Genomic DNA, 23861 nt, shown 5'->3' on the forward strand with positions numbered 1-23861 from the left:
CATGTAGGGACTCCCTCAGCTCATCTGAATTGGATATGAGAGGAGAAAGTACTTCGCCGCGGAAGGAATGTCAAAAGTCAGTCTGTAATGTAAACTAAAACCAAACTGTCAGATAGTCACTCAATCATTCTTTTCGATTCTGGAGGATCGTCTAAAATAGAGAAATTTTTAAAACCAAGGTTCTTCGGAAACAATTGTTGAGAAACTTGGAAACTTTTAGATACAATTCAGTGTTTCGTTTCTTGCGGGTTTGCTACATACATTTCTTTCGCTACAGAGCCATAAGAAACGCGAGAAATGCGAGGTGCAAGAAACTGGGAGAAAGATATATAAGAAATGTATGTATATGTACAAGAAATATGCGCCATTTTAGCCGCGTGAAGAATATCGGCGGGGCGTTATTTCTTGCGCCTTGCATTTCTCCCAGGTCAAAATATTTCCCTGCAAGAAACCACTTTCTCCCCGTTATTTCTTGCACGTGGTTAAACTTACTTGCACCCTTAAACAATGTTTTCCATACATATTTCCATCTGTCTGATGGGCGGAGGAGGGACGACCTCATGGGATTAGATTGATATTGATTCCACGGTATTTGGTTGCCTACTTGGTTTCATCTCCATTTCCGTTTTCTCAGGGGGATTAAAGCAAAGTGAGAAGTTGACGGATTTGACTTTGCTTTTAACTCGTACATAGTCCAGTGGCCGCGGAAGTCGTGTGGGGACATTAACATTGTACGATAAGGGGAAGGCAGAGGTTCATATAACATGGGCAGATGACGCGGACATCGAATAACCGTGGGAACATTGTCTCTCCGTCCCCACACTTCCGCGGCCACTGAATCATGTTCATATATTTGAGTAGCCTGAATTCTCCCAGTGGCCGCGGAAGCGGGGGGACATGTGGGGACATTAACATTGTAGGATAGGGGAGGAAGGGGTTTATATGTATAACGTAGGGAGATGATGCGGATATCGAACCACCGTGGGGACATTGTCCCTCTGTCCCCTCCAGGTTCCGCGGTCACTGTCCATCGACAAGGTCGCTATGTATAAAACATATGAAATTGTGCAACCAAACCCCGTACCCGCTTTCTCCGTTACAAAACTGTTTGTTACCATTCATTCAAATTCATTCAAATCCAGTCTAGCGTGCATCTCGACAATAAGAAAGGAATGCTTTTTGCTCGCATGTCGTGAATATTTACGAATTACTGAAGCTAAAACTCATCAAGACACGTAACGCAATATAATTTGCATATCTATGTATCTATTGCATAACAGGCGTATACGCAACAGACAATAAATAATATTTGTATACACGTAGACATATTTGCCTTCGTCATAATATGGACGTAGGGTTTGCCTTAATCGATCTGTAGGGAGGACTGGAGATTATGTAATGATGAGGACACACGTTAATGGAATTTTGAATATTAAAAGATTATACACGCTAAGAAATTTTATAACCGGATTATCACCAAGTACTTATATGTAACTTTACCTGATGGTGATAATATGTCACCGCTGGATTGCACCACGTGGGAACACCCATCTCTAACTTGGTGACAGTCTATCACCAAGTTAAGGCATACACTCTTAGAAATCCAGTATTAACATTCATTCATATTCAATTTATTAGCATTTGATATGGCCATGAGCCCTCATCAATATAGAGATTACAGAGTTAGATATGTAAATGTAAATAGAGTAAAATAAAGTAGTCAGAGGAATAATGGGAAAACCTGGCTATGGTGTAGAGCCAAAAAAACCACTATCACCTCTGGGAATGTGGCCCAGAGGTCCATTCGGCTCTGACTACCTGGACACCAGATAGGACAAATGAGTGATAGGGATCATCGGCAGATCCCGAGAGAAGATGGTGATATCCAAATGAGGACGGCGTCGCGAAGGCGGAAGCATGATGAGTGAAGGTTGTTGGGCGGGGCGTCCACGGACCACGAACTACCTTAGCACCCTCTCGGGCACGGGCTACGTGTCCCCTTCACGGTCACACAGTGTGACCAGGGCCGAGTGACACTACCCACTTGCCCCTTCACCCCTCACAGCACAACCGGGTCATGGGACCCCCGTAGGCCCGACTACGCTGCCCACCGCCATGCACGACCCCGTCCTCACTCTCCCACCAACCACCCCCCACGGTCACTACCCCGATATACCAAACAATGACCTACCTGGGGGAGTCCTCCTGGCGTAGATCCCCCCGTGCATAGAGTCCGGCGAGATCCGTCTTCGCCTGATGGCTCAGCTTGTCGTTGCTGGGACGGGTGTGGCAGGGGGTGTCACCAGGCACGCAGGTGGGGGGTGTGAGTGGACGAGGCTCACAGGGCGAAAAGCCTGGGACACACTTGACTTGCCCTGGCACACCCGCGACCCAGATGGGAGAGAGAGAATCCAGTTGCAGAGCGAGAGAGAGACACGTCGTGCACGGTTGGAAGCCAAAGAGGATCCATCCAGTATTAACATAATACCAAACGGTATTCATAAATATGACTCTACCAAAGTGGTATTCATAAGGAATACCGTGTAGTAACAGCTGCGTATTAAAATTTTACCATGTAAATTTTCACGGACGGGTATAATTTTAGTATCAAGCGGTAGCAAATTTAATACCGATAAATCAATATCAGGGTGACAATACCAGATTTCTAACAGTTTGGTAAGTCCCCGATCACCTTTGTCACCCGGATTTTTTAGAGTGTACCAGCCAAATCTTTAGTGTAGTTGGGTAACGTGCATTTAGTCGAGGTCTGCATACATACATATCCGCGTGGAAGCATATTCGCCAATATTTACTCATTACGAGACAACACCAGACGGATGTAACAAACACAAATGTAATTTCCGCAGAGGATAGCGTAGAATTTTGCCAGTACGCAGATTAGACTAAATTACACCAGGTTTATGTATGCATGTGCGGTGTGGTGAATTACTCGTCCGTATCGTAGTCGTACATATTGCGGCGGTCGTGGTATGGTGGTGAAAGCATTTTTAGGTGTCCATTCATCGAAATGACGTCGTCCCTCATGAAATATTTGGTATGAATGAAAACCAAACCACCAGCTTTTGATGTAAAAATAGCTCTGAATAAAAGTGGGTTCATGTATTCACGATCTTCGGTACCACCCAAAATAGTTTTTTTTTATGTCAAAAATCTTTGATAAAATTTGTTTAATTAATTATACAAGATTTATGCAAAAATAGCTCATAGCATAAACAACTGAGTGGCATCACGATTCGCGTATTCACGATTTGCAGCAATATTTTTTTCATGGCAAAAAATAGAAGCATCTTCTTTGATACTGTCAAAATTGGCGTAATTAATTATACAAGATTCTTCCCGTAAATTAAATCTGACATGAAATTAAACCCCTCATCATCACCCCACGCACGCACGCTGTTACATATTCCAGCCAGAAAATGGGTGAAAATTGGCCAATTTTTTCCCTACAGACTTCCGCTGTTACATAATCCCGAATAAAAATAAAGTTGGGTTGGTGAAAATTGGCCAATTTTTCTGCAGACTTGCGAACATGAAAAATAGGCCAATTTCCATACTATTTTCACGTCTAGAATTGGAAATCACATTAAATTTGACATTATCCTATTGGAGTTTAATTACAGACAAACTTTACCGAAAAATCCTTGAGAATCAATTTTGAACCCGGTACACCCACCCACACGACTTGTTGCCTCTCTTGTAAAGTGGTATGTACGGAGATGACATGACATAAAAGCATTAAATTAAAGGGCACACAGTGGTTTGGTTTCCTTGAGCCTTCAGTTGGCTAACATTAAAGGCTATTAAACCAGACCAGACCAGACCAAACAGTGGCCGCGGAAGGTGTGGGGACATCGGGGGACGTTAAAATTGTAGGATGGGGGAGGTAGGGGTTTATATAACATGGGCAGATGATGGAGACATCGATCAACCGTGGGGACATTGTCCCTCTGTCCTCACGCTTCCAAGGCTACTGCATCATATACATACACTTGAGTAGTCCTTCCAGTGTCCGCGGAAGCTGGGGGGACATCTGGAGACGTTAAAATTGTAGGATGGGGGGAGGGAAGGGTTTATATAAGATGGGGAGATGATGCGGACATCGAATAATCCTGAGGACATTGTCCCTCTGTCCCATGCACGCCTCCGCGGCCACTGTGCACCACCAGCCCATTCACAGTATTCAGTCCTGTAGAAGCAGGTTACCTTCTTCTTTTGATCTAAATGGACATGACATTTTGATTCACTCGAGAGACAGCAGACAACCTCCTCCTTGTTGAGCAACAGATTCCACTTTCTAAATACGTATACCCGTCGCCACTCATTTCCCTTCCGTCACACAACGTCGCGGTGACATGTCGTCACTCAAATGACGATACATAAACTTCACTTTTGTTTCATATATGAAATTCCAAATTTATACTATACCACAAAATAATAAATGGAGGTCTCCCAGCGTATGCGATCCGATTTTGAGCAAATTAGTGTGAATCGATGACAAATTTAATTAGGATGAAATTTGCGTAAGACACGATCTCCCAATGGGCACGTTTGGCAGAGATGTTTGCATCCCAAGAGGAGAAAACGCGCCTTAAAGTTCGACAAATTTTACACTTTGCAAATTTTCTGCGCATTTTCTGATGCTCCACATATCTAAAACTTAATATTATTTTTAATTTATGTTGTTTTACTTGATTGGTATCAAAGCCTTACATTTTCTAAGAAATCTTGAAGTTGTAAAATTTGTCAAATTTAGGACGCGTTTTCTCCTCTTTGGATGCAAATATCTCTGCCAAACGTGCCCATTCGGAGATCGTGTCTTTCGCAAATTTCATCCTAATTAAATATGTCACCGATTAACACTAATTTGCTCAAAATCGGAGAGCATCCGCTGGGAGACCTCCCTTGTCAGAGGAAGAAAGATGAGTCTATCTGGTTCATTGACAAGCCAGCAACTTTCACCACCGCATCACATGCACACTAAGTAAATCCATGTATCAACTTTGCCCTGGCTGGGTGAAAGTACCATTAAAGCTGAGAATTTCATCAACCAGTGCTGCTACTTTCTCTTCTACCCAATTTCCGGCAGTTTTTCATGATGTCCTTGCCCCCTTTACTCAATCTCTTCGTCATGCCTGCTTTTCTGCTGGTGCTGCTGCACTTAACAAAACTAATTTCAAGTTAGTCATGTAACTATTTTGGTCCAGTCCAGCGTCAATTATTGTGAGGTCTCTTGATGCATGTGCACAGTGGCCGCGGAAGCTGTGGGGACATTAAAAATTGTAGGAGAGGGGAGGGAGGGGTTTAAGATGGGCAGATGATGTGGACATCGAACAACCGTGGGGACATTGCCCCCCTGTCCCTACGCACACTTCCGCGGTCACTGCGCACCCGTCTATGTATCAATCATAGTTGAAGAGTCAGGGAAAAAAATAAACTTTTTTTCCCAGAATCATTACTTGACTGCTTGTCCCACAGGAGCTGCCTATTTACCGCGTGACGCATTAGTATCCAAATTCAGTGGCCGCGGACACGGAAGCTGTGGGGACATCGGGGGCATTAACATTGTAGGATAGGGAAGGGAGGGGTTTATATACGATGGGGAGATGATGCGGACATCGAACAACCGTGGGGACATTGTCCCCCTGTCCCAACGCTTCCGCGGCTACTGATAAGTAAGAAATTTTCCATCCTTTCCGCGGCCACTGTACCATGTTCATACATATGAGTAGCCTGCATTTTTCCAGTGGCCGCGGAAGCCGTGGGGACATTAACATGCAGAATCGGGGAGGAACGGGTTTATACAAGATACGGACATCGAACAACCGTGCGGACATTGTCCCTCTGTCCTCCCACACCCTTCCGCGGCCACTGCCTCAATTTTGACCTGACTTTCATTTCATCCCACAGTTTCAAAATCTGGTTGGTGGGCAGAGCACAAATCAAACACAATCGACCTGCAGCAACCACAAAGTACTTGACTCCCGATATCTCGAAACATCGTCATCAGTTCAATTCAAACCCGGAGCTGCTGAATCTCAGATTGTGAAAAAGAAGTTCAAGGAAAAAAAGAAAGTCTCGTGTAATCTAAAGTTTCTTCTCCTCAACAAGAATCCAATCTGACTTGTTATCTCGCAATGAAATGCAATAGTAATTTGGTTGCTTGGTTGGTGTGTTGTCCGTCGAAAGTTGGTTGTTGTTGTTGTGAAAGCTGCTCGAGAGGGAGTAGCAGCTAGTTAAGTATCTACTACCCGCATATAAGTAAGCAGTGTTTCGCTTTAGACGGATACAACTACTTTTGGACTGGATAGCTTTTAGACGCTTTTTGACACGGTTTAAAAACGTCCAAAAATGCACAATATAATTTTGGAAGTTCAAATTATGCAAAAATAGTAATGTTGGAAGTCAAAAATGGACGAAATAATGTTGGACGTCGATAATTTACAAAACTGTCCCAAATGTGCAAAAACGTTGTTCAAAAGACCAAATGTTAGACCACGTAATGTCCAAAAGCATCAAAATGGTGCAAAATACTGCTCCATTTGTTATTAGAGTTCCAAGTGATGCACGATTACGTTAGCCGAAACAGGCGAATTATTGTATTATTTAACATCAGTTTATTTTATTTTGGCTTAAAACTTATTCAATTTGGTGTCTAGAATTTGAGAAATTGAATGATTTCGACGCCAAAATAAAATAATAAAAATATAATAATAATAAGTCTAACCTGTGCAAAAGCGTGCAACATTGGAAAATGGGTCAGAATCTTGCAGGTTAATCTTAATTTTTTGCAAATTTAAACACAAATATGCAATCTCTCATTAATTTAGAGGATTTTGGCGTGTGTGTGTAATACCACGAGATCTGGAAAACTATTATTTTCACATGTTTTATTGAAATTAAGAAATTTTCTAAACATGCATATTCCACACTCAAATGCTTGAGCATTTGAGTGTGGAATTAAGAGAAGAATTAAGAATTAAGAGAAGAGAAGATTACACGTTATCGAAAGATTTAGTAATGAAGAGCTTGTAACATTGTGGTCCATTTTCTATTTTTTACACTTTTGATCGTCCAAAACTCAATGTCCAAAACTGGTTAAAACCGATTTTTCCCACTTCTTAAAACCTACAACGAAACCCTGCACACAACTTCCTTCGTGTATGTAGGACTTACTATTAGAGAATTCCACAATGGCGAAATGAAATGGAGTACAAGTCTTGTAAATCATTGTGTGTTGTGTACCAAGGAAATCTTGGGATTCAAGTCATTCATTCCTAAAAGAAAAAAAAGTGAGTCTCCAGTCCAACGCCACAATCCGGATTGACGAAGAAGAAGAAGAAGACGCACGGATTTCATTCTTCTGATTGTTGAAGCCTCAAATCTCTTTCTTCCTCTTTTTTTCTCTCTCCGGGTTTCCTTGCTTTGTAGTCTCCTCGTGGTGAGTTCGACTTGTGGACGGACGGAGAAAGTTAAAGTGAAAGGAAGCAGTGGCCGCGGAAGCTGTGTGACAATGTCCCCACGGTTGTTCAATGTCCCCATCATCTCCCCATGCTATACAAACCCGTCCCTCCCCCCATCCTACAATGTTAATGTCCCCACATGTCCCCACGGCTTCCGCGGCCACTGTCTGAAAGGAAGCACAATAACAACAAACTAAACTAACGACGAGGACGACGGTGATGGTCATCACGTCACGTCACGTCAGAACATCACCATGTTGGGTTATGTAGCTTCCGGCTTTCTCCTTCCTATTGCACGGCATGGCATGCATGGCTTTCTCTTCTTGCTGGAGGGGTAAGTATTGAGTTGGTTGGTTGGGAAAGTGAGATTGAGACATTGAGAAAATGGGAAGGGATCATTTATTTATGGGAGGAAGATAAGCTAAACTAGTTGGAGGAACAATTGAATTTTGATCTATTTATTTAATCGAAAAATGTGGGGCAACGGAAAACAGGGTTTCGTTTCTTGCAGGTTTGCTGCATTTCTTGCACTGGAAACTAAGAAATGCCAGAAATACGAGGTGCAAGAAACTGGGAGAAAGTGTAAGAAATATGCACTATTTAGCCTCGCGCCGTATGAACTATTTACAGCGGCGGAAACTAGTTTCTTGCGCCTTGCATTTCTCCCAGGTTAAAATATTTACCTGCAAAAAACCACTTTCTCCCCGTTATTTCATGCACGTGGTTACTTTACCGGAAGCACTGCAACGAACGAATGACACTGGATGAAGCCATGTATGTATCAATGGATGGATTTCTATTTGTACCTGGCACGTGGGGTGGTACGATTTATGGATTCGTATGTATACGTGAGATACGACATGCTTCAACTTTCTCCGGTTTTAAATTTCATTCTGGGAGCACAGTAATTGTCCCAAAATTAGAATTGTCTCTAGGAACGGGGAGAAGAAAACAAAATGCGTGCTCTAATTTTGGTTGTTTATGATAAAGAAATATGAAACCACGCGTTTTACGGTTTGACGTGCAGTCTGGAACGTAGGGAGGTGATACACACACCCATGTAATAAATCTAATATGACTTTATAATCCAAGTCAGGGCTTATCATACGGAACCGGTAAGCCTGTGCGTGCAACATGATAACGAACTAACCATGCATTGATCCGATTTTGACCAACTTAAATTAAAATGCGTATCTCAACAAGACCTTGGATAAGTTTGAAAATGAGTAATATCTGCCCAGTGGGGGTCACATAAGTGGGTGGTTGCCATTTTAAGCTATAATTTGGCTAAGAATAACTTACAACTGCGTAGTAAATGCAACTTGGAAAGGTCAAGATTTTAAAGAAGTGAGTCCCCACTATTTACGAATCCTTCCTCTTGACTACTATTTTTCAAGTGTTTACTAAATACTTCAAAAATTTGATGTCAAATTATAGAAAATATTTTTTTTTAAAACATATGAATGGCCAAGCCTACCACGGGGGGACGGTTAGTCGTAATCTGGCCAATTCGTACAAAAATTTAGAAGTGCGTCCCAAATGAAACTGTAGATTTTTGTGTTTAGTTTATATTTTTTACATGAATAATTGCTTATATTTTTTGTAATTGTTTCACTTTTGTGTATTCTTATCTATGTAACAAAATCCTCTTATTTCAGGAACACTTATACTCATCCATGATTTAACATAACATAGCAAATCCCTGTTTAAAATAGACATGTGTAATTCCTAATAGTAAACGTATAGTACTAAATCTATCTTAATAATAATAATAAGAACAAGACGGCAGGAAGACAGACAGCCAGGAAGGATCTAAAAAATTTAAGAACTTGCAAAAACATAAAGTTTAACATGAAATTACGTCAACAAATTATTCGACCTAGTTTAATACGCTAAATTAAATATGTATATTTATACATCAGCCAACACGTAAACGGAAACGGATCATGATGAAGAAATTAATTCTTATAAATAGAAAGGCAAACATAATATAAAAACAAAACATACAGAACAATTTTAGCGTGGCACGCATTTTTCTAAGTCCATCTTTTTTTAGCCCGAGTCAGGGCTTACGTACCCGTCATGGTTGTCTGTCTGACTATTTATCAATTAAGCTCGTGCAACTTATCCAATCGACTTGAAATTTTGCACACACGTAGAACATGCAAAATTACGAGTTGGAAGATGAGCAAAATGTGTAGAAAAATGAAAAAGTTGTCGTGGTCGTATTATACCCACCTCAATTATTAATAACAACCTGACTCGGGCTAAATAAGGCTGCACTCTGGCTTATAAACTACCAACCAAACATGTACTCCATAGCTTTAGTTAAAATTCCCGTCGACGCGACCGGAACTGGTCGACCATCCGAATTTCTAGTAACTTGAAACGATTCCCGAACAATTGAAGAATAATCTGGGATGCTTTTTGGTGGTGACGTTACAGAACCAGAACTTTGGGGAAGAGATCCCGTTGCCAATGGCCGAATTCGAGACTTTAAGCAATCCCCACTTGTCGAACTTCCCACGTTGTTTCTTTCTCTCAAGATGGGAATGGTACTTGACGGAGATTTGGAAGGAGTTGTAGTGGTTCCTCCAGCAGCACTAACTGTATCACTGAAATAAATAGAAATGAATAAATACCTTGTCATGATTTCATTCAACTCTTTCCCCATCAAAACGATCATCAACTGCGTCATTTATTGATTAATTGGGGACAAACATACCCCGAAATATTGGCATTTTCTGCATCTTCAATAACTTTAGAGTCACTTGGTATCACTCCAACCATGATTGATTGTCCTAGTACTTTTCCATTTTTAGACAACGCTCGCCGAGCCTCTATCGGACTGCTGAATCGTATATGAAGCCAATTTGAGCCCGGGGTACATTTAACTTCTACTATTTTTCCTAAGGTGGAGAAATTGGTCACGATGAATGAGCTGGCTCCTCCCGGAAATCCAAATACGGTAACCCAACACTTTGGTGATGAGGAGGTCGAGCTGGTTTGAGCGAGTTGTTGGGGGCGCTTCATATTAGGAAACATTGGGGAGGACCCGGTTGCTTCGTCGTCTTTTGGATTGGCAGCTGAAGAGTCTGAGATCATGACGGCTTCCAAGAAGTCTTTTGCTGACGCGCTTTCCGAAGATCCTGGAGGAAATGAAGGGTCAAGTTAATTAATTGAATTCTTCATATATGTACAAAATTTTGAAATTCAGTGATGACCAAAATACAAGATTTTGAACTCCGTTCTTCCCAGAGTTTAGATTTCCGGGACTGTTACACGCACAAAAAGACGAGAATCTGCGTGGAGATTACAAAAGTTTTACAAAAATATAGGTTTTGTGGAGAAATTTACATTTTCAAGCTATCAAAATACAACTTTGTTTCACGATTTTCTAAAAATAACGTATTTTGACAGCGACTAAATGTAAATTATTTCATTGTATTTTCGTACGACTTTTGTATACTCCATGCAAATTTTCATCTTTTTATGGGTGTAACACCCCCGGAAATCTAAACTTTGAAAAAATGGAGCTCAAAATACTTTATTTTAACAAACTATTTAGCTCATCCTTGAATAAAATGTGTCCTACTAACCAAAACCATGAATCGGCGGCCCCTTCGGCTTCACCACTGGTGGCCTGACTTCTTCCACGCCTTGATTCTCAGGAAATGACTTGGGTTCGAAAAGTACCGTTCGCCTTATCAGGTTTTTAGGGGGGCTCATAAACGACCCAGATCCCATAGCTCGCGACCCTGACACATTAAAATTGCCCCCACCTCCCCCCGGAGAGGGTGGCGAACCACCGTAGTGGTGGTGCGGTTGATGTTGATCCAACCCCAAAAAGTAGCACGGCAAATAGACCGAATTTGGACCATGTGGCGGACTTGATCCCGATGGCGAATAATGCATCGGTTCATGATGATGACCAGAGTCCTATTAAATAGCAGCAATTAATTAATTATTACTTAATCATTATGTTATCAATCAAGCTAAAATAACCAATAATATTCTTACATGGCCAGTTAATGGGCTGGAAAACGCGCTTCCATACATGCTCGGCGCCGTCGGACTTGTACCGGTAGTAGTCCTTCCAAGATGAGAACTTCCCCCCACGAAACCGGAAGTATTCACGCCGCCGATAATCTTAGTCTGAGTGGGTTGTGGCACAAGATAAGACGGACTTCCCCCACTTATCCCACCAGGACGACCAGGACTGTTAAAGGCAGAATAACCATACGGCGAAGAAATCGGTGACGTTGCCTGATTCATCATGCTGAATCCGCCTCCCGGCCCGGCGGCAAGGGAGCTCCCACCAAATGGCGATGAAACTGGCGACGTGGCGGAAGAAGGATGACTCGGCGACGAGGATTGTGCAGGTCCAAAGTAACTCGCGTACGGATTCACGGTCCCTGCACCGTAATGCCCGTAGGATGACGAGTAGGGCGACGAAGTTTTCAAAAATGATGACGACATTGTTCGACGGGACGAGAGGAGCAACTGATAACCACAAGTTTGACGAGTTCCACTTCCTATAAATTCACCCATACCATAAAAAAATGTCACATTTTCAATCAAATCTAATACAAACAACTAATATTTAACTTTAAAGTGTGCACTATTTACCTCGAAATAATAATTAACGGCCACTTTTACTCTTCTCTTCACTTTTCCACCAGATAACCGATGCAATTTTAATTACTACTACACTTTACTAATACAAAACTTTTTTTGTCTTTTCCTTAAGTTAAAATTAATATTTTAAATTGTTAATTATTACTAAATATATAAATAAAACTGTTCAATTAATTGGACGAAAGTTCTCAAAAAAGAAATCAGTCCGTTCCCCCCTTCAAAACGATTCACTTTACTAACTTCACCTTGAATACACTAATTAATTAATTACGATTAAAGATAACTATTTGACCAATAAAAAAACAATAGTTTCAAACATTCGCAAAAACGGCACACAAAAGTCAATTCCAAAAATCGAAAGGCAAGGACTAGAAAAGCCACGATCTTTTACAGTTTTATTAATCCACTTCTTTGCGTAAATGGCAAAAGCGACTTTTCAGTTTTACACAATTCTCGTGCCACCCGCCACAACCGTTCTTGCAACTTATGCATGCTTTTCTTTTCTTTAACTTTATTTTTGACTGATAAGTTATCAGTGATAACTACTTATCTTACTATTAAATTCCATCATTTCGAAATTTTTTGAAATTTTGCTACATGGTGGAAAACACTTAGCAAGAATTGCAATGCAGTTTGCATGTTTTTTGTCCTTTCCTTTAGACTGATAACTACTTATCTTACTATTAAATTTAAACTATTTTGAAATTTTTGAAATTTAATTAATTTGAGCTATTAAAATTAATTTTATCCAAGGGGACATCAAATGTCGACAATGTGATAAACGAGTGTTATAATCTGAAAAATAAAATTGGAATGACATCGATTTTATTTCCAAATGTTTCGCAAAAATAATTTCACACCACAATTTTAAATAACTCAAAATGTTCCGAGATGACACTTTCATGACGCAATTGAAATACTGGAGAAGTTATAAACCCGAAGAAGAGTTGTATGTTCGCCTTAAGGAAAATCCAGTGTGGCCCTTCAAATCCATCGGGGACGGATATTTTTACGTCTCTTTTAGAAGTGACAGGTACTTAAGGTAGCATTCGATGACCCCTCCCAAAAATCAACACATTTTTAATCATTTCTCCGCTCTGGGAATTTATTTTAAAATTCTGACCGACAAATTTGTAGAGCAGGGAGTTCCCAATTTTTTGAAAATATGCACTCCAGATTTTGACACTTTTTGAAGGAGGAGATCTCAAGTTTAAGAAGCCTTCAGAAAAATTGGAACTCGTCGAAACCGGCTTAAAAAACTCAACGCCATTCGATCAATCAACTCACTGACGGCAAATTTGTCGTCCAGAATTTTAAAATAAATTCCCAGAGGGGAGAAATGATTAAAAATGTGCTGATTTTAATGATTTTGGTGATGAGGCATTGAGTGCTACCTTAAACAGATGCATATTTTACTTGCATGCAATTTTTTCATGATCAAAATTTCCATGTTTTTTTAGAGTCGAGTATGGAATTGCAGTTATCGCCTTAACTTTGTTCTTTTTGGTAATAACGATGGTATTCCTGGGACCCTTTTCCATGGCCTTTGCCGCCTTCAGCACCTCTTTCATCATCGGCTGTTGGACCCTGCATGGAAAATTTGCTTGGAGAGAGTTGATAGTTTCCAGGGTGGGTGGTACATACCCCTTTTAATGAAAATTTAATTACTCCATAATTTTACTAAATTCGTATCTGAAACAGAGAGGAAAAGGCAAATACATCGTGCGTGTATTTCAAAATGAAGAGATTCTCTTTCAAAGTGAGATCAGAAATGTGTATATTCGACTCATCAGGAAGATTGATGCTTTGGGGGATCCATATTTTTCCCTGATTTTGGGAGGGTATAAAAGAACAGGGGATGGGCAAAATATTTTGTCAAAATATAGTATTTTGAGCCCCAGGGTTTGGATTTCTAGGGCTGTTACACCCACAAAAAGACGAAAATCAACGTGGAGAAGACAACAGCCGTACGAAAATACAGAATCTCTTAGGAAATTACTTTTTTATCCCTGTCAAAGTACCTTATTTTCAAAAAAATCATGAAAACAATGTATTTTGGCGTAAGATAAAAAGCTAATTTCTTCACAAAACCTGTATTTTCGAATGACTATTGTATTCTCCCCGCAGCTTTCGTCGTTTTGTGGGTGTAACAACCCCTGAAATCCAAACCCTAGGAAGAACAGAGGTCAAAATACGACATTTTGACCAAGTAATTTACCCACCCCTGCAAAAAAAATTGGTATGAAATTAATTCCAAGATCCTGCCTTTATTTGTAAATACAGGTATGAAATTGATGATCACCGCATCACACGAATGACCAAGGCTGAAGGCCCCTTGAGAATTATGGGAATGCGAATCGCGTCTCGCGTCGGGATCAACTTTTTTGATTGGAAAGATGAATCTGTGAGATAACCCGTAAACATTTAATTAATTATACGTAATACTTACATGATTTTCAAAAAAAAATTAGGAAGAACACCTTATCTGGCATTTCAAAACGTATTCCAAAATTCGATACAAGGTAATGTGAATTAATTTAATTTAAATTTGTGGTAAAATACCTGCTTAATCAAATAATAACTTCCAGACCGACGCACAAATCATGTTTCAAAAATCTTCCACCAATTTGCACTCGATAGTGTCCCAAGCTCAACCCGAATTGGAGGAGGATACCGACCGGAAGAAGGTGAAAGTAGTGAAGACGGTGAAAATTAATAATTAACAAAGCAAAAAATGAATTTGTAACGGGAAGAAACCCGAATTAAAATTTTACAAATTAAACAAATTTCTAAAATACTGCAGATAAAACATTTACTACAACATGTACATCACAATCTTAATCGGCACAGAGAAAGATCTGAAAATAATTTCCATTTGCAACAAATTCTGGTAAAAATGCAATATTTGCCCATGACACAAAATTAAAAGTTCATTTTATTTTACATGTTTTAATTACCCAAAAAATTAGTACATTTAATTTAAAATAATGCATATTAATGCATTCGCATTTTTCATACAAAAATAGGACCAAATATAAAAAATGACCAACTTCGACGTCGTACATTGCTCCTCGGTAGAGCTCATGCCCGGTTACAAATGAACACAAATATGACATTTGGCATTTAACTCTTTCAGAAAACAAACTCTGGCACGTAAACAACTTGTCCAAGTAAATAATTAATTAATAACGATTATCTTTCACACATAAATAGAAATTATTGACAGAAATTATAATTCAAGCCAAGTCATAACACATCCGAAAAATGATCAACCTCGAAGACGACGAAGAAGGTGAGTTATCACAATTTTACAAATCGTACTTATACAAATTTTATATTAAGTAAATTTGGATAAACTAAGCTAAAGAAAAATTATACTTTTGTCCTTGTTATCACCAACTTTAGATAACATCCCCTTGGCGGACGATGACCCTCAAGCCATTCTCCCCGAACCGGACGATTCCCCCTCACAATCCGAACAAGCCACGTCGCACGGTCTGACCAGAAGTTTCGACTCGTTCCCTTCCACATTTACGAACGACAGCTTGTCCAGTGCAGGTCGGTAATTAATTAATTTTAGAAAATAGTTTCAAATTTTAATAGTTCCGATTGTCCCTTTGATACCTGAACTGATAAGTTGATATCATCATCAATTAACAATTTATTAGTGCTCTGTTCTCTAAGATACGATAAATTTTCTTTAGGTATGGACCCCGATCTTAGTCAGGATGAACAGGAGGAAAAAGCTAGTCGAATAGCGCAGGTTTTGGAACTACAAAATACTCTTGATGGCAAGAACAACATAATTAATTAGATAATTTAACTCGTGATTTTATTAATTATAATTTAATTCCGTTTCCCTCACAGACTTGTCACAGCGCGTGGAAAATGTGAAGGAAGAGAATCTAAAATTGCGATCAGAAAACCAAGTTCTTGGTTAGTATAGTTTATTACGATTCATATACATCCAGTGGCCGCGGAAGCTGTGGGGACATTTGGGGACATTAACCTTGTGGGATGGGGGAAGAAGGGGTTTATATAACATGGGGAGATGATACGGACATCGAGTAACCGTGGGGAAATTGTCCCTCTGTCCCCACACTTGTTCATTTCCTAAACAATTAATTACAACAATTAACTAACATTATTTCTTATTTATTTCAGGTCAATATATCGAAAGTCTGATGTCAGCTTCTTCCGTATTCCAACCAACCAGCCCAAAGACCAAGAGAAAGTAATGTAGCTCTAGTGAAAGTGTAGACCAGTTTAGTTGAGAAAGCAGCAGCAATATTATTTATGATAATTTTTTGCCGTGTGGATTGTATGTATGATGAAAATTTAGTTTACCATTATTTTTGCGCTTTCAAATTACATATTTAATTTGGTCAATGTTTGCTCATGTATGTAATACTCATTTTGTGCTCCTCTGATTTCGATAACCTTAGAATACTTAAGCTTAAATATTATTGTGTAAGATTTAACAGCGTAGTGAAAGATTGTATGTAAGTAGTGTGACTGAAATTTATAATTTTTAACCACTATTTACTAACTAACCACTTAATTTTGCTAGTTAGTTATTTAGATGTTGGACATACACTTTAGATAAAAGTAGCGTTTTTGATACATGATAGATTTCACTCTGATTTGAAACAGGGGAAGTAAACATGGAAGTAAGAAGTAGACGATGACACGCATTTGGTAGTCTCTCTGGCGATGCTGGTTGACCTATGACCTTTGACCCTGACTATGATTTCTCTCACTGTTATATATCTGCACCTCAAAAACTCACTACTTTTGAATCTACACCACCCACACCAAATTTCTGGACTGATCTGCTCTCAGATTCATATATCTTGATATCAAGTAATAGCCTAATTATTTATGTACGTATGTATTTATTAGTAGTTCACTCAGATTAATATGTATGATTTGTCATAGTCATAAGTGCAGATATTATTAGTTACATAAATCAAAATCATGTAGTGCACTGTAATGTGGAACGGAATCTTGTGCAGTAGTAGTAATCGTAATCGTAGCATCTCGTAAGTATGTACTTATCACTAATTCTCAAAGGTGGAGAAAATACTTTGTCAAAATGTATAGTATTTTGAGCTTAGTTCTTCCCAGGGTTTGAATTTCCGGGGCTATTACACCCACAAAAAGGGGAAAATCTACGTGGAGAAGACAGCAGTCGTACGAAAATACAGGTTTTGTGAAGAAATCAACTTTTTCTCGGAGTCAAAATACTTTATTTTTGAAAAACTTGCGAAAACAATGTATTTTGACCGCGATAAAAAGTTAATTTATTCACAAAACCTGCATTTTCGATTGACTGTTGTATTCTCCATGCAGATTTTCAACTTTTTGTGGGTGCAACAGCCCCGGAAATCCAAACCCTGGGAAGAACGGAGCTCAAAATCCTCATATTTTGACAAAGTAATTTATACAACCCGGCAATGCACTAGTAAAAATGTATAGTCAAAGATAACAACGGTAGAAGTTATTGGAAGAAGAAACCTAATTAATGTTCATAATTAATTATTTCCGTAATTAATCTGTTACCAAACAAATCTCTCTAATTTCTCATTACGGGTTATTTATTACAAGTCAGTTAAACAGTTGAGATTGTTTTTTTGTACAATTATTTTTATTATTACTAAAATTATGAAGTATACATACATATAATTTACATCCAGCAGAATTGTTCTTTGTAAAGCCATGCACACATTGGCCGCGCGACCGTGGGGACATTAACATTGCACGATAGAGGGGAGGGAAGGGTTTATGCAACATGGGGAGTGTATGGGGACATCGAACAACTGTGGGGACATTGTCCCCCATTTCCGCGGCCATTGTATGCATACATACATAAATTGTACACATTTGTTCTGCATGTGTTGCCTAATTCATTGCTCGATTTCATTATTCCATTCCATGGAACAATAAAGGTGAAAGTAGCTTTTGTTACTAAATCAATACTCGCTCACTTTCCATTCCTCTCTCCGCTCCTCGTCCGTCACATTACGAATTGTTTAATTACTCGGAATGAAATCATGCGAGACAGCAAACACTGCTTTTGTATCGCTGTATCATCATCAGGAATGACTACAAAGTACAAACAAAGGACAAATTCGGTGGAGATTTACAAATGAAATATGACACCAGTTTGTAACTTCCTGTCCTTCCTGCTTGCCTGCATGGATGTAATTTATTGGGTTGAGTCCAACTAGTATCTCGTATTTCATCCGTTTTACTTACAATTCTGCAGGCGTTCTTCTATGCACCAAATTTCAGACACATGAAAAGCAGAGGGTGGATATGTATTTATTCTCAACTTTTTCACTTCAAGAGGAATGATAGGAAAACTTTGTGCGTGTGTTCCCTAATTCGCATAGATGACAAAAATTTCAAAATATTTTACATATGTATTATCACATTTTTCTAGGTTTTCAGGCATATTATTAATAATATTTCCACCATTATTTGAAAATTACGTAAATCTTTGATATTTTTTTCTTAAAAAATACACATATTCTTTTAAAAATATGTGAGACAAAATTTAGTTGCTTAAAGAAATTAGACTGTAAAAACTGTATTTTGTCCAAAATATAAATTTTGTAAATCCCATTATTATTTTTTCCGTACATATTTCGCAAATATTTTGGCATTTATTTCGAAAATATACATATTTCAGCAATTTTTCGCAAATATCTACTTACAAATACTGATTGTCACATCAGACAAATAAATATTTACAAACATTTCCGTTGTTTCAAGAATACGTGTATATTTTACTAATTAAAAAAAATATGTGAGATGATTTTTTATTACACAAAGAAATTCGATCACAAAAAATCCAGAGGATTAAATTCGAAAGTACAAATTTTGCGAAAATTCTAATTTATTTCGTACCCATTCGTACTTTCGTTTTTTCGAAAATATTAAACACACATTTAAACCATTTTTTAGGAGTTCTCTCTTGGCTTCCTTCCGTGCATCACGAATCTCTCTCTCGCTCTGCATCTGGATTCTCTCTCTTCCATCTGGGTCGCGGGTGTGCCAGGGCAAGTGAAGTGTGTCCTAAGGCCTCTACGCCACGTGAGCCTCGTCCACTCACACCCCCCACCTGCGTACCTAGTGACACCCCCTGCCACACCCGTCCCAGCAACGACAAGCTGAGCCATCAGGCGAAGATGGATCTCGTCGGACTCTGTGCACGGGAGGATCAACGCCATGGAGGACTCCCCCAGGTGAGACCTTTGTTTGATAAATTGGGGTGGTGAACATGTGGGGGTGGTTGGCGGAAAAGTGAGTGTGCGCGGTGTTGGTGGGGGCGGCTGGGCTAGGTCTACGGGGTTCCCATGACTTTGTCATGTGCTGCGATTGGAGGGGTTAGTTTGTGGGGTGTATCATGGCCCCTTTATGGGGTCACTTAGGCCGAACCCTGAAATGGGTCATTGGTTAGTTTGTGGTCCATGGATGCTCCACTCCAGCCTAATACCCGTCGTGTCCCTGCCGGCACGGCGCCTACTCATTTGGATGCCACCATTTTTCCGATATGTAAATCGCCTATAATCTCTGTCATTCACTGGCCGAACCTGGGTTTACAGGTAGTCAGGGCCGAATGGTGAACTGGGTAACCTTCCCAGTTCAGGTAGAGGTTTTCCAAACTGACCACCATAGTCTGGTTTTCCCTCTACTCCCCTGACTACTATCACAATTATTCTAAACTAAAATTTGACTAAAATGTACCTATACTTGAAATGATGATTGTGACTTGCAATAGCTATTGGCTATATATGCAATAAAGATTATTATTATTAAACCATTTTTTATTTAAATATATATATCCGCCCTCTGCTCATACATGCATACACGTGTATCTTCAAAACCTTGCCGTACATTCACGACTTTCTTTGATTTCCTCCATATTTATTCAGTTCTCCATTTCTCTCCAAGATGTCAAATCAATCAGATCCATAATCAGGACACGAGCCCCTTCTTTATTTGATGAAGGATATATCCCCCAAAGGAAAGTTTTCACTCATCCTCAATGTCACCACTGAAACTTTAAAGGTGTACAATATTATGTACACCGTGGGATCCAATCAAGTCACTCGCAGACCTAATTACTGTTTGCTTTTCCCATCAAGCAGTCCATGGTGTCGTGATTACACGGCTGTACTTTCTCCCCGGACTCGGCTTGTCGCATGGTTGACAGTAATTTAAACAGATTTAGAACGACATGCTTGGCAAACCTGACCAAATATGTATATCGTGCAGAATTTGGGGGATATACTTATTTATTTATTTACGTTGAGGTAAGTAATTCGCAGTGTTTCGAGTGCAAGAAAGTGGTTTCTTGCAGGTAAATATTTTGACCTGGGAGAAATGCAAGGCGCAAGAAACTACACCCCGTGGCTAGCATATTTCTTGCACTAAAAAATTAATTTTGGGCCGAATTTTGAAATGTTTATAAACCTGGACGAATCTGGTCTTAATTTTAATATTCATACATTGCAAAAACTCGAAAATCGGCGTGCTAATTCAACAAAATCAGAGAAAAAATCAGAAAAAACCCCAGTTCCCGACTTGGAGGGTGATGCATTATCATACGGCGCCTGACTAGATGGCGCATATTTCTTGCATTTTCTCCCAGTTTATTGCACCTCCCATTTCTTGCATTTCTCACTTTCCAGTGCAAGAAATGTATAGCAAACCAGCAAGAAACGAAACACTGGCAACTTGTAATTCGTGTTGTATAATATGACGCATCGAAAGCGTGGGTTTCGCCTGGTTTGCATACAACATTTTAAAGTGAAAGCAATAATAATGCGATGCAAATCGAATGGGATAAGTTTACTCGGTCTTACAAATTTTGCATGCACTATCGATGTTGTCGATGTAATGGTTAGAAGTGAATAGAAGTGGTTTATGTAACGGGGTAAATTGTTTATTTAGTTACAGACACAGGCCGGCTAGATTAAGGTACATTGGTACATACAAGTTTAGTGAAGTTCGAAATACATAATATGTAAGCTTGCTTGCTTGATATATACGACTCATTTCTGGTGTAAAGTCTCATTTTTCAGAATCTTACTTTCTAAGCAGACCTCATTTAATTATGCGCTTTCTGTCTGTTCGTCAGTCCGTCTTATAAAAAGCCAATTTTGCTTTTGCCAAAAAGCCCGTAGACCAATTTTGGCCAAATTTCGTAGAAACATGTACCTAGAAATATTTGGACACGTTGTAGTCACTCTTAGAAACTGGTAGTAAATCATTACTTTCTCTACCGAAACTGGTTATAACGAGGTATTAATCTTTAGTAATGTTTTGGTAATTAAAAATTTATCACTCACGTCAGAAATAAACTACTACCAATACGGTACGAAGCTATTACCAAATCAATACCAGTACGGCGTATATATCTGACTCTACCAGCTTTTTAACAGTGTAGCATAGTTACAGTTTCTCTGTACCAACTAATATGCATAAATCCTGTCTCGGGCTACTCAAACCTGTCAAATATTTCAAGGTTTCCTCAACCAAAATTTCCCCTCATACTCGTATTTTACTCTGCGGAACCTCATCCAAATAAATAATTCATCTCGAGAGAGCTTTCTCTCTTCTGCCCAGCACCGTACTTTCACTCCATTTCTCTCTACCTGATCTCACTGGTTTCGGGTCCCACCACTTCACGTTAGTCCTGCTTGGTTACATAATTCCACTCGAGTACACGAACACCCAAGAAGAAAACGTGTAGTTTCCCGTGTGTCTCGAGGTTACCGTAATGTCGCTGACTTGACTTGAGACCAAAGTTCGTTTTAAGCATTTTACAGTACCCACACGTCTCCGTCCCTCACCTTGTCACGGACGAGACCTTGTACGTAGGTATGCAGTGGCCGCGGAAGAGTTTGCGGGGACAGGGGGACAATGTCCCTACGATTGCTCGATGTCTGTATCATGTTATATAAACCCCTCACTTCCCCTATCCTACCATGTTAAGGTCCTCACGGCTTCCGCAGCCACTGCATCTTGTTCATACATTTGAGTAGCCTAAATTCTCCCAGTGCCCGCGGAAGCATGGGCACAGAGGGACAGTGTCCCCAGGGTTGTTCGATGTCCCTATCGTCTGTCCATATTATATAAATCCCAGCCTCCCCTATCCTGAAATTTTATTGTCCCCTGATGTCCATACAGCTTCCGCGGCCACTGGGAGAATTCAGGCTACTCAAATGTATGAACATGACACAGTGGCCGCGGAAGCGAGGGGACAGAGGGACAATGTCCCCACGGTTATTCGATGTCCGCATCATCTCCCCATCTTATTTATATAAACCCTTCCCCATCCTACAGTATTAACGTCCCCCGATGTCCCCACTGCTTCCGCGGCCACTGTACCTACCTACTTCCATACATAATACTCCCCTCGGACCTTATTCCACCCTTTTTTTTATTCCACTACAATACCAAATTAGTACCAGACCAGATCCTGCTTTCTCTTCTTGGTGACTTTCACTTTCGTGGAAAGATTACAGATTACATTTTTTTCCTACTTTCTCCTCCACCACATAATTACACTTGTCGTCCCGCAGGTGTTAAAAATATCGACTTTTTTTATGTCCTAACCAACCAACCAAACCACATCAAGCACAATTCATTACTGTTACGCTGATCGAGAAGAAAAAAAGGTGGGAAACGACATGTGGCCACACCATGACACGAAATCAAGAAAGAAATAAAAGAAGGCATGACATGAATAGGGAGAGAAGAAAACTATATGTATGATGATACGACTGCATTTCACTTTGCAAAATATTTGCCCTTGGCCCAGCTCCATTTCGCAAGAAGGATAAGGCGTTACGCTTAGTTACGCGTTCTTCTTGAGTGGAGTGGACAAAGACAAATGAGTGCATGCATGTCGTTCCGTGTATTACATACGAAACTTTGGTGTCACTAGACACATATTTTTTTATTTCTTTGTGTTCACCCCAGTGACGCGTTTTGTTACATAACAATTTCAAATTTTGCGATTTTTGAATAATGCGATGGTGTGAAGTGTAATGCTCCGATTTTGTTGAAATTCAAGTAAATACAACCAACGTTTCTTGAGGCAGTTTTTACGGTGGTTTGGAATTTGTCAAAATTTTTTGGGTGAAAGTTGAAAAAATGAACGATTTTTACCACACAGAGGAAGTAAGGTGTACTTTCATTCCTCAAAATCGCCAATTTTTCAACTTGCCCCCAAATTATTTTGACAAATTCCAACCATCGCACAAACTTCCTCAAGAAAAATTGCTTATATTAATCCCATAATTCCAAAATTTCAACAAAATCGTAGTGTTACACTTCACACTTTCGCATTATAAGCAAAATTTGAGATTGTTATGTAACAAAATACTTTACCTCAGGAAACTTTAGTTGTATTCCCTTGAACTTCATAATTCCAAAATTTCTCCAAAATCCAACCATTACACTTCACACCATCGCATCATTGTTACAAAAAGCAAGCCCCTATTTCATCCTATTGCACCAACAAATAACATATTGTTACTTACCCACGTTACCAAAATCTGGCCGTTATTTACCGAAAACATTGCAGAGCCTTCGCGTGTCAGAGATTCCGAGAAGACAGAGAAAGCTAGAATAAGTTTCCAGTTAGTTGAACACGTTTTGAATCTCAAGCCTACACACTCTCACGGAGAGAGAGAAAGCCCTTCATTTATACGTGAAGTTCATCCA

At 39.6% G+C, this 23861-nt stretch overlaps 3 protein-coding genes across 6 annotated transcripts; 2 read left to right on the top strand and 1 right to left on the bottom strand.

Annotated features, from left to right (window-relative positions):
• Window positions 1–9029: 9029 nt before the first annotated feature.
• Window positions 9030–12510, bottom strand: LOC110854326 (nucleoporin NUP35). Its single transcript, XM_022102756.2, has 5 exons — window positions 12111–12510; window positions 11502–12016; window positions 11081–11420; window positions 10207–10630; window positions 9030–10096 (listed from the first exon to the last, which is right to left on the bottom strand). Exons 2-5 carry the CDS (start codon window positions 11958–11960, stop codon window positions 9778–9780), a joined length of 1542 nt encoding a protein of 513 aa, XP_021958448.1. The 5' UTR covers window positions 11961–12016; window positions 12111–12510; the 3' UTR covers window positions 9030–9777.
• Window positions 12511–12638: 128 nt separating this feature from the next.
• LOC110854339 (transmembrane protein 249) lies at window positions 12639–14946 on the top strand. Of its 2 annotated transcripts, none has more exons than XM_035854940.1 (6): window positions 12639–13161; window positions 13580–13748; window positions 13821–13960; window positions 14403–14523; window positions 14591–14641; window positions 14708–14946. In XM_035854940.1, the coding sequence occupies exons 1-6, from the start codon at window positions 13001–13003 to the stop codon at window positions 14840–14842; spliced, it is 777 nt and encodes a 258-aa protein (XP_035710833.1). In that variant the 5' UTR covers window positions 12639–13000; the 3' UTR covers window positions 14843–14946. The 2 variants fall into 2 exon arrangements, with proteins under 2 accessions (XP_035710833.1, XP_021958460.1); XM_022102768.2 differs by having other exon boundaries at window positions 12656–13152.
• Window positions 14947–15209: 263 nt separating this feature from the next.
• Window positions 15210–18095, top strand: LOC110853926 (short coiled-coil protein B). Of its 3 annotated transcripts, XM_022102292.2 has the most exons (7): window positions 15210–15289; window positions 15361–15411; window positions 15525–15677; window positions 15824–15910; window positions 15987–16055; window positions 16284–16353; window positions 16773–18095. In XM_022102292.2, exons 2-7 carry the CDS (start codon window positions 15384–15386, stop codon window positions 16798–16800), a joined length of 435 nt encoding a protein of 144 aa, XP_021957984.1. In that variant the 5' UTR covers window positions 15210–15289; window positions 15361–15383; the 3' UTR covers window positions 16801–18095. The 3 variants fall into 3 exon arrangements, with proteins under 3 accessions (XP_021957984.1, XP_021957983.1, XP_021957985.1); XM_022102291.2 differs by having other exon boundaries at window positions 15225–15411; XM_022102293.2 differs by having other exon boundaries at window positions 15226–15411; window positions 16284–18095.
• Window positions 18096–23861: the final 5766 nt, after the last annotated feature.

The sequence above is a fragment of the Folsomia candida genome, unplaced genomic scaffold, assembly GCF_002217175.1.
Source record: "Folsomia candida strain VU population unplaced genomic scaffold, ASM221717v1 Fcan01_Sc009, whole genome shotgun sequence".
NCBI classification, from domain to species: domain Eukaryota; kingdom Metazoa; phylum Arthropoda; class Collembola; order Entomobryomorpha; family Isotomidae; genus Folsomia; species Folsomia candida.

Coding starts and splice junctions, on each gene's coding strand:
- LOC110854326 (XM_022102756.2), bottom strand. CDS start 11,960: ATGTCGTCATCATTTTTGAAAACTTCGTCGCCCTACTCGTCATCCTAC. Junction 11,421..11,501: donor CCAGCCCATTAACTGGCCAT/GTAAGAATATTA, acceptor GCTATTTAATAG/GACTCTGGTCATCATCATGA. Junction 10,631..11,080: donor GCCGCCGATTCATGGTTTTG/GTTAGTAGGACA, acceptor CATTTCCTCCAG/GATCTTCGGAAAGCGCGTCA.
- LOC110854339 (XM_035854940.1), top strand. CDS start 13,001: ATGTTCCGAGATGACACTTTCATGACGCAATTGAAATACTGGAGAAGT. Junction 13,162..13,579: donor AGAAGTGACAGGTACTTAAG/GTAGCATTCGAT, acceptor ATGTTTTTTTAG/AGTCGAGTATGGAATTGCAG. Junction 14,524..14,590: donor TTGATTGGAAAGATGAATCT/GTGAGATAACCC, acceptor AAAAAAAATTAG/GAAGAACACCTTATCTGGCA.
- LOC110853926 (XM_022102292.2), top strand. CDS start 15,384: ATGATCAACCTCGAAGACGACGAAGAAG. Junction 15,412..15,524: donor CCTCGAAGACGACGAAGAAG/GTGAGTTATCAC, acceptor CACCAACTTTAG/ATAACATCCCCTTGGCGGAC. Junction 15,911..15,986: donor ACTACAAAATACTCTTGATG/GCAAGAACAACA, acceptor TTTCCCTCACAG/ACTTGTCACAGCGCGTGGAA.